At 49.7% G+C, this 9,690-nt stretch overlaps 1 protein-coding gene across 3 annotated transcripts; it reads right to left on the bottom strand.

The window, feature by feature from the left end:
* Positions 1-2,762: 2,762 nt before the first annotated feature.
* On the bottom strand, positions 2,763-9,126 carry SLC35B1 (solute carrier family 35 member B1). 3 transcript variants are annotated; one of them, XM_068530835.1, is made up of 9 exons: positions 8,841-9,126; positions 8,057-8,160; positions 7,344-7,453; positions 7,021-7,051; positions 6,272-6,429; positions 4,805-4,931; positions 3,954-4,060; positions 3,633-3,786; positions 2,763-2,928 (listed from the first exon to the last, which is right to left on the bottom strand). In XM_068530835.1, exons 1-9 carry the CDS (start codon positions 9,041-9,043, stop codon positions 2,876-2,878), a joined length of 1,047 nt encoding a protein of 348 aa, XP_068386936.1. In that variant the 5' UTR covers positions 9,044-9,126; the 3' UTR covers positions 2,763-2,875. The 3 variants fall into 3 exon arrangements, with proteins under 3 accessions (XP_068386936.1, XP_068386935.1, XP_068386937.1); XM_068530834.1 differs by having other exon boundaries at positions 7,344-7,474; positions 8,841-9,119; XM_068530836.1 differs by lacking the exon at positions 8,841-9,126 and adding an exon at positions 8,260-8,391 and having other exon boundaries at positions 7,344-7,474.
* Positions 9,127-9,690: the final 564 nt, after the last annotated feature.

Here is a 9,690-nt window from a genome sequence, read left to right as displayed (position 1 = left end):
ACTCAGAAAGTGTGCAAACTGTTCCACCGACAAGTGGGACCAGATGGCAGAGGCAATGGGCCTCCTGAGGAGGTTGGCTTCTCCCCCCTCCAAGGGCATAGGTCCAAGATGCAACTAGAACTCGGGGAACCTTGAGTTCTAGTTAATCTCTCTGGGACATACCCAGGGACCTACTGCAAGTTGCCCCCTTCCCTAACTTGTTTTTCCATTTATAAAAGGTGCAGATGCCTGCTCAGTCCTCTTCACAGGGGTGTTACAGGGCTGTGAGAAAACACATCACCCAATCCTAAAGAACTCACTTTAGAGATTACCCACAGTGAATGTTTAATTCCTGCCCCTTTAAAAAACAACATATAATTTTTCTTCCTTATATTGATTAATTGCAGAATAGCCTTCCCTATGGTTTTACCCCAAATCACATTTGTGCGTCACTCCCCTTGCCCTAGGCTAAGAGGTGTACAGGAAATGGAAAAACCACTCTACCATGAACCTGAGCACAAACACCTAAGGAAGTAAGCCAGATAGTTTGACCAAAATAGACATTAAGTACAGTACACCCCAAAAGGAAAACCCAGTGCTTGGGGAAATGTGTGTGCTGGTGCCCTCCCTTCTACACATAGCTGAGAATTAACTGCAGATGAAAGTCCTTTGATGCTTAGAAACCTGAGACATCAGGCTGCCCAGGGTTAGCGATCAACAATACTTCTGTTTGAACTTGCCTGGTATTTCACGTTTATCGGTACCATTATAACCTAGCAGAGTGTTACCAACGCCGAGTCTGACTTGGCACTCTCAGTTCCTGTGATCCTGTAGGTGAGTACGCCACCCCGAACGAGCTGGCAGCTCACACAACATTTTAAAATATCTTGCAATTGAGCTGAAATGACGCCTCACTGTAGAGCCACTCACCTGCTCCTGTGCTCTCACTTGAACTGAGTTGAAGCAGGAGCACGGGGAGAAGCCAGGCAGTTTAAAACCCCATTTCCCACTTGGCGGTAGAGCCAAAGCTGCCTTTCCACTTCCTTTCATCTTTACGTGCTCTCTCCAGCTCAAGCCTCACCTTGCCCAGACACCTTCCTTCGTTGTTAGCCCTGCATTTCTGAGATGCAATGATTTATCTACCCGTCTCCCTATTAGACTGTGAACACCCTAGAGGGTAAGTACTGGTCCTACTCAACTTTGAACTCCCAGCATGTTCACAGGACATGTCACGCAGAAGGAAGGGTTAGATGAATAGACACAGGACTGAATGAATATACCAGAACTGGGCTCCTGGTTCACCAAGGATAGGACAGGCTTGCTGTAGTATCAGGTGAGAGCCATGCTGAGCTGCTGGAAATCCTCCTTGCTCTTGGTGACTGGTATGAGGCATGCCTGAGACCCCTGGTTGGGGCTGGCAGGGGGTAGAGGTGGAGGGGACTGGCCTGATAGCTGGGAAAATGTCTCTTGTTAAAACAACAGGCCCAGGTGAGGACTGCTTATAGGCCCCTGGCCCTGGTAACATGGTCTCACCACCTAACCAATCCACAGAAGACAGTTTGGAAGAACTATCAGTCCAGAAGGGAAGGAGCTAATTGATGCAACTTTCAGGATGAGAAACAGAGAAAACAAAGGGGTGGAGAAAAGAAGGAAGTTCAGCCAGTTGCATTTAAAACCTCTTCTCTCAAGGAGGAGTTCAAGATGAGAGGGGGCCTTTCGGGGCAGAGCTGCAGTGACACTCGGGCCCCTAGAGAGTGAGACGAGTGCAAGTGAGGCAGGTCTTGAAAGGCTGGGCGGGGGGTGGGGAGGCAGCCGTGCAGGAAGGAGGCTGGGCTCCCATCTGGAGAGCCAAGGGGCTGGGGCTGCTGAACAGATGGAGTGAAAGTTGCAGCTGGTGGAAATGCACTTTCATGTGTAAAGTTTGGTCCACGGAGGATTTCGATTTCCAACTCTGAAGGCAGCAGTGGGCAGGTGGCTCTGCTCCATGCTCTGCCTTCTCCTCCCACTGCCACACAGAAAATTCGACAGCGGCGGCTCTACGCCAGGACTCAGCCACCGTGCCTTCCACCAGCATCCCTTTCAACAGGCAGGAGCTGGCATGGGGACACCAGGGCACAGCCAGGATGGCAGAGGACTGCAATGTTTTAGCCGCTGAAGGGGGCAGGGGAACAGGAGGGATTAATCCAGCTTTCCCAGGAGGGGACTGAGAGGACCAAGAACAGACGCGGAGGTGGAGAAAGGGAATCAGACCTTCCAAAGCTGTTCATGACATACACACTGAGTCTCCGCTCTGGACTTTGGCTGAGCTTTGGGAGGCAGTGGGGAAATGTCAACACGCAGCAGACTCTGAGGCTCTGGGCTCATTTTATCTCAACCTCGAGGCAAGATTCTCAAGGAGAGAATATATCTGTAGTTTTTTAAGAAATATTTGCCCACCAGAGCTTTAAGAGAGAAAGTGATTTTTACATTCTCTGGGTCTGACAGACAGTTACCTGTCCTGGCATATTTAGACCTTGGCCTGTGGGAACAGAAGCCACAAGCACAACAGCTCTTGGGGGAACTGGCCACCCAGCCAGGTTAACCACACCCACGAGGGAGCAGCTTGGGCCATGAGCACCAAGCTCTGCCTCTTCCCTCTCTCTTTCTTTCTTTACTTGTGCGAGGCTGTGCTCCTGGCCATCAAAAACAGAAACAGCCAACTCTGTCTTGTTAAAATCCAAATGCTTTTTTTAGAGTACGTGATTTTGCTTCCTTAAAAAAAAAATAACAACAGCAACAAAAAATACCCAGACTGAAACCTAGTCCTTTATCTCTATTGCGTCCATTTTCCCAAAAGATGTCACTGTTCGAGAAAATAACTTAAAATATTCTTGGAGTGGAGGTAGTCTCTCTCTTCCTAGTGGGATGTCTTCTTGGCTCCTTTCCCAAACTTGGCATCGAGACCAAGACCTATAGAGAGAGAGAACACGGGCTTAACTTTGCGGGGAGAAATGAAGCCTACAAATGATTTGGGGGTAGGGGGGTGGGGGTGAGCCTTGGTTCTCCAAAATTGGAACTTTAAATAAAACTAGTTTTCAAACATTGGTTTTATAAAAGCTCCTCAGAGAAAAGAGATTGGTATCAAATGAAAAAAAATCACCAAGATACTGGTAATTACATGTATATATGAAATATAGCAGGGACTTCCCTGGCAGTCCAGAGGTTAAGACTCCGCGCTTCCACTGCAGGGGGCACAGGTTCGATCCCTGCTTGGGGAACTAAGATCCCGCATGCCGCGTGTGGTGCGGCCAAAAAAAAAAAAAAAAAAAAATATACATATATATAGCAAGACTGAAAGAAATTTAAGAATTAAACTTCTAAGCTACGTCTCTCAGCTTACCCACAGCAGCATAAATGAGTAGGGAATAAGTATAATAATTTTACCCTGCTCAGTATCTGGGGAAAGCAGAATCACTGGAAAGAAATCACTCAAATGAAATGTTCCTTAGGAAAGCTGGAGTAGAGGTAACGCTTCCTTTTCTCTTATAAAAAATTTTCTCTAAAATAAGCTAATAAATTTCACAAATATACAAGTAAATATTAAGGGAAAAGAATAAAGCTCTGTCACTGTCCCTTTGTGTGGTCCAGAGCTGCCCTCTCTGGATGGGACTTACCCAAGAACACAAGCACAGTGCCCACCCACTGCATGGGGCTGATGGGGTTGGCGAAGAGGATCACAGAGGCCAAAATGGTGAAGAACTTTCGAGTTGTGGTGATGATGGAGCAGGTCAGGGGACCAAAATATACCACTGTCATGAAGATGAAGCTCTAGAGAAAGACAGGGAAAGACTAGGTCAGGCTGGTTCTTAGCTATCTATCTGCCAAGAGGTCTAAAGTCTGTAACAGGACATCACGGCTAATCTTGCCACCCCTCTTCTCGCAGCCAGGCCAGTCTCTTTTGGGGAATCCAAGCCACCCTCCATCAAGGCACTCACCTGGCCCAGGGCACTAGTCAGGCCAAAGAGCAGGATGTTATAGATGATGGTAGGGTACCTTTCGGCAAAGCTCAAGAACTCCCAGAGCTCCCCAGTGAACAGGATTCCTAGAAAGAAACGTCAAAAGATGAACGGTGCATCTTGTGTGCCCATATTCACACACCTGCAGAGGCCTGCTAAAGCACTCTGAAGGAGGGCATGGAAAAACATATGGAGTGAGTTTGTATTGTCCCATCAGGCATCTCCTATTTTTCTGGTTAGAGAAACTAACTAAAGACCCTTCTGGGAAATACTTGGAAGTTAATGAGTTACTTCTGCCAAAGTGATTGAAAGCAGCAAACCTCAGATGCTGTGAAGATACTGACCCACACATCTCTAGCTCAAGGCAGCCCCAAGCACTGGTCGATTCCAGCCATCGGTAGCCTCCTCTGTTAACCCTAGTGTGTTGTATGAAAAATACTCCCTGTGTGTGCCCAGATTTGAAAAAAGTTAGGAAGCACTGATTTAAAAGCAAATACATCCGTGTTTGAACAATATTCAGTATTCACCACATACCAATGTCTCATCTCCCTCAGAAGAGGGCGAGTTCCCAGGGCACCCCAGCATTTTACTACTGTGTGTCCTCCCATGATACCTGGCACAGGTCTACCCCTGATTGTGCCAGTAACAAGTAGCAAGCAGAGCCAACTGGTGAAGGTTTCTCCAAGAAGGCTTCTCAGGGGCTTGGACATAAAGGCATCTGAGAACCGAGGGGCAAAGTTAGCAACTGGCACCAGAGCTAGAGATTATGTGGATTGAGGGCAGTCTGCCCTCTGCTGATACGTAGAAAGAATAGCAGAACTGCTCCTTACCAGCTCCCAGCAGCAATGTCGACCAAAGGTTGATGTTCAGCATCATGTGGTTCGAGCCCGTTTGGTAGTGAGCCCGCATGTGGTCCTGCGAGACGCCGGTCAGTCCATCCAGGGTGAGAGACAAGAGCTGGGAAAGAAAGAGTACAGCCTGCAGTGAGAAGGCCACCGGGACCCTCCCTAACGCAGGACACAGAGCTCTCACCTTTCTCAGACCCCTCAGAAAGCCACTGCCTTAAGACAGAGTCCTCAGAACAAAATGCTGCCATTCATCCACAGGCGGAGGGTGGGGAGAGACCATGTGAGTTCCCTCCTCCCCTCAGGCACCAGAATGACAGGCGATCTGAGCCACACAGATGTAGTGTGATCAGAGCAGGGCAGGAAGCCTACCACTTCCCAACGCAATGCCGTGAAGTCTGGCGTGCAGGGGCCTAGAACGACCCATGGTGAGCCACACTCATTCTTCCACTAAAGCTGGAGAGAGGAAATCTAGTCCCAGCACGTTAGCCTCCTGGCTTGGAGTGTAGTGCTCCAGAGACTGGATTCTGCGGTCACACTGCCTGGATTAGAATCCGGGGCAATGTAAGCCACTAACTCTTCCAATTAACAGCCATGTGACCATGGGCAAGTGATTTAACTTTTCTTTGCCTCAGTTTCTTCACCTGTAAAATGGAGATAATGCTATCTAAGTTATGAGGTTATTGTTGTAAAAATTAATTAGTTTACATGTAGAACACTTGGAACAGTGCCTAACACCTAGTAAGTAATAGCTACTATAGTATTTTTTAAATTAATTAATTAATTTATTTATTTATGGCTGCGTTGGGTCTTCATTGCTGCGCACAGGCTTTCTCTAGTTGCGGTGAGCAGGGGCTACTCTTTGTTGCGGTGTGCGGGCTTCTCATTGCGGTGGCTTCTCTTGTTGCAGAGCACGGGCACTAGGCGCGTGGGCTTCAGTAGTTGTGGCTCATGTGCTCTAGAGCGCAGCCTCAGTAGTTTGCGCACGGGCTTAGCTGCTCCGCAGTATGTGGGATCTTCCCGGACCAGGGCTCGAGCCCGTGTCTCCTGCATTGGCAGGCGGATTCTTAACCACTGTGCCACCAGGGAAGCCCTGTAGTATTATTTTAAACCCTGGCTTCCACGTTCCTTGGAAAGCCACAGTGAGAGACACACTATTCCTTTCCTCTTTGCTCTCAGGTCTCTGGAACCTCACACCAGCATTTAGACACAGGCCTCAGAGTCATCCCTTCCCCAGAAGGAGAGCTGACCTATAGTGAAATATCTTAGGCTCCCCACTATGGCCTTAGCAGAGCCAAGGGCTTTGCAGCCACAGACAAAGACCAGAAATGTGGGGCAAGAAACATCACAACCTCCCTCAAAACATATAACTGGCCTTCTGCCTGCATAGCTGGGGATACTCCTTTGTTAAGATTACTGGAAAAGGCTTCCTTTCCCAACAGGATTGCATACCAGGAGCAGCTCTCCATAGCCAACTGTGTGTTCTTCTATCCCGACTACGTTCTTGGGTTTGTACATGAAAAGGGCCACTCCAGCCACAATTAGCAACACACACAGGTACTTGGCCATTGGGTACTTCTTCTTCAAAAGGGTCACTCCAAGGAGCATGACTACAGGGAAGAAACAGAGTGGAAAATTCAGGCACCCATAGGCATTGACAAGCCCAACACTCTCCTCCTAGGAGCCAAAGACTCATGGGAAAAAAAGAATGTCTGAGAAGGAAAGCCGACAGAGGACAAAAGTAGGGTGCAATGCTGGCACCTAGACAGAGACGACTGAGCAACAAGGTTGCACAAAGAGTATAAGGAAGGGAAGAGGTAGAGAACAAAGGTGAAAGTTCCAGGAAGGAACAGGGCAGGGGAGGGGCAGTAGGGAAGAGTGACAGGTTGAGGAAAAGGAAACTGATGATCAAATGGGATTTAGGGTGTCTAATGACAACATACACACATGGGACACCAAAATGATTGACTATGTGAAGCAGGTTAGGTCAGCCTCTGGCTCACAGTGAGGATTACCAGCTAATGAACACCCAACACCACAGGAAGTGATAAAGGATGGGCAGGAGGAAGGGATGGAGGGAACCCTAGAGATAGCTATGGTGAGATGACAAAGCCCAGAGGAACAGAGCTCTAGCAGAGGAGGATCAAGCTCACTGCAGGAAGAGTGAGGAAGGAAGATGGTGACCATCTTCTTCTGCTTACCTGGGATGGGCTTGCACGATTTACCAAGGACCTGAAATTAAATTCAGCAAAAATAATTTCTGAGCGTCTTTGATGTGCCAGGTACTGTACTAGGTGCTACGATAAGATGAGTTAAGTGTGGGGCCTGCACCAGAGACTGCAGCCTCAGAAAGCAGCCCTACCACGGCCAGCCCACCACCACTAAACCTCAGATCTATGGTTCTTCACACTCTTAACTTCCCAGACACACTCTCTTTTTATTTAAGTCACAGACCAGAGGGAAGAATCTTTCATCCTTTTCAAGCAACTTCTGAGCCAACCCTCATTCCACCCTAAGGTTTCACCTGAGTTGGGTAGTTGACAAACTGTAGTGCTGAGTTGCTGGAGACCATGGCACCCAGATAGGAGACAGAACAGGCAGCATAGAGCCAGCTCCGAGTACGATCCACCCTGGCTGTGTCAAAAAACTGGATCACTGGGAGAAGACAAAAGAAACATACAAGAGAAAGCTGGTGGGCCTAGGATGGACCACTGAGCAAGTCGAAGCCACATGAAAGGAATTTGTCCGTCAAATAAGATGAGAAGCACAAACTATTTCTGTCCTCGTAGACTGGGAAATCTCTGAAGATTCTCCAATTCTCCAATCCCACCTAACCCTAACACAAGACCTCATGGAGGGCAGGGGTAGGGGTGGGGTGTCCATTCAGTTCAAGGGACTAGTTAGCCCCGCTGTTAGCCCCCAGGGAACAAAGAGAGAATGCTCAAAACATGCTTGAAGCTGACACATAAAGGAAAATCAGAAGGACAAAAGAAAAAGCTTTAAGTATTATCATGGGGATCTGGAACACAGAAGACCCATTCCCTGCACGTTTCTGACTGAGAAGTTGATTTAATCTAAGGAAATGGGGTTTCACCCTTTTCCAAAGCCACTAGTTTTATCAATCGAACAGAGAGGCTGTTGCAAGCACTAAAGGGGCTGAGGGTGTTGAGAGTTAGATCTAATGCCTAGGATACAAAGGGGAGGGGACACACAACAGATTACTATCTAAGTACTCACAGATCTTGGCAAACACAGCATTGATCACGCACTGGATGAAGACCAAAGTTAAGGCAAAAGTGAACGTCTCCTGCTTGGCTCCCTCCCCATACTTTCCTCTTGTTCTAAGAATGAAATGCATGAGAAAGAGGGGAGGAATTAGTATACTTCCCTCAGTGCCATCTACTAATCCGCAGCCACTGAACGCTGTGAAATTTTCTTGCCTCTCTAGACGTAGGGAGAGTTTGGTAAGGATCACCGGGCTCATTGACATCAGGAGCTGATTTTATTGGATCTAGAAACTAGACATTCCAGGCTGCTGATCCCGTAGCCGAAGGAAAAAAATATCCGTACAGGATGGAGCTAGAGGAAACGTGAAAAATTAGTTGGTGAAACGAGGTATCCCGGGCAGAAGAAGGGATTTGGGCTACAGCAGCAGGGCCGAGGGCAAAGGAATCCACTACCTGCGAGCATCTGGGAGTTCCAAAAAGGGGCCGGCACAGGTCATGGAAACCTAAGCCTGTAAAACCTAGCTCCTTAGAACCAACAGGAAAAAACAGCAACCAAGGGAAGAAAAAGAACCAGCTCCCGAGAATCCAGAGACCAACTTTCGCGTTTTGGAAACCTAGGAAGGTTCAGCGGCAAAGGCGGTCAGGATGCCGGGAGGGCGGGGCGGCGTGGGGGTGCAAAAGGGAACACTGGGGCCACGGGGGGGAGGACCGCGAAACTGACCACAGGCTGGGGAGACAAGGTGGACTGGGCAGGGGGGCGGAGGTCTGCGTTCCGACCCCGGGGATCCGCTCACATCTTTTCCTGCAGGATCCCATAGTAGAAATAGCAGACAAAGACGCCGAGGAAGCAGAGCGGCAGGCGCAGCCGGTCGGGCACCAGGGAGCTGCTAGCGGCCATGAGACGCCCGGACGACCCGACCGGAGACCCGCTCACAGCCGGCAGCAGCGGCGGCGACAAGTCCAGCCGGACATCGCCGACCGGCGACAGGGGCCTCATAGGAGCTGCATGCGACCGCCGCTGAGCAGGGCCTCAGCAGCCACCGCCAGAACTGCCAGCTCAGAACCGCCGAGGTGAAACTCTTCAGAACCCTGAACCCGCTTCCAAGGAAAGGACACCCACCCTGGGGCCTTGGCCTCGTCCCTGGTGGCCAGGGGAGCCCGCTATCCCGATGGTAACGCCTTACCCTCGAGACTTTCCGACCAGGCAACTCCGAGGACAACTGAGACCCGGAGCTCGACAGCTGGCCTAGGAGGTAGGCGGACGTGGAATGATGACGTATAAGGATGTGGAGGTAACCAATTGGCTGCGCTGTGCAAAGGCAGACAGGTGGGCGGGAAGGAGGAGTGCGCCGGCCCGGCAAATCGGAGAGTCCTTTTCCCGGTCGGCTGTCAGGCTTCTGCTGGGTCCTAACGCCCGTAAATCGCAATGCAGCCTTAGCGCCCCCTAGCTGCTGCCCAGCGTCCCCGACTCTAACCCCTCTACCAGAAGAGCGTTGCTCAAGGCCTGGCTTTTGGGGAGCCGTCCTCCTCCTAGGGCACATCACTAGGCTCCCAAGGGCGGCAGGGCTCTTGTTTCAGTTCTGTCACTTAAAGGCAGGGTAACCTACGCATGTCACCTAAATTCCGAGCTACAGTTTTCCTAGT

Source organism: Eschrichtius robustus, chromosome 20 (assembly GCF_028021215.1).
Source record: "Eschrichtius robustus isolate mEscRob2 chromosome 20, mEscRob2.pri, whole genome shotgun sequence".
In the NCBI taxonomy this organism is placed as follows: Eukaryota; Metazoa; Chordata; class Mammalia; order Artiodactyla; family Eschrichtiidae; genus Eschrichtius; species Eschrichtius robustus.
This window is presented reverse-complemented; position numbering and strand designations above follow the sequence as displayed.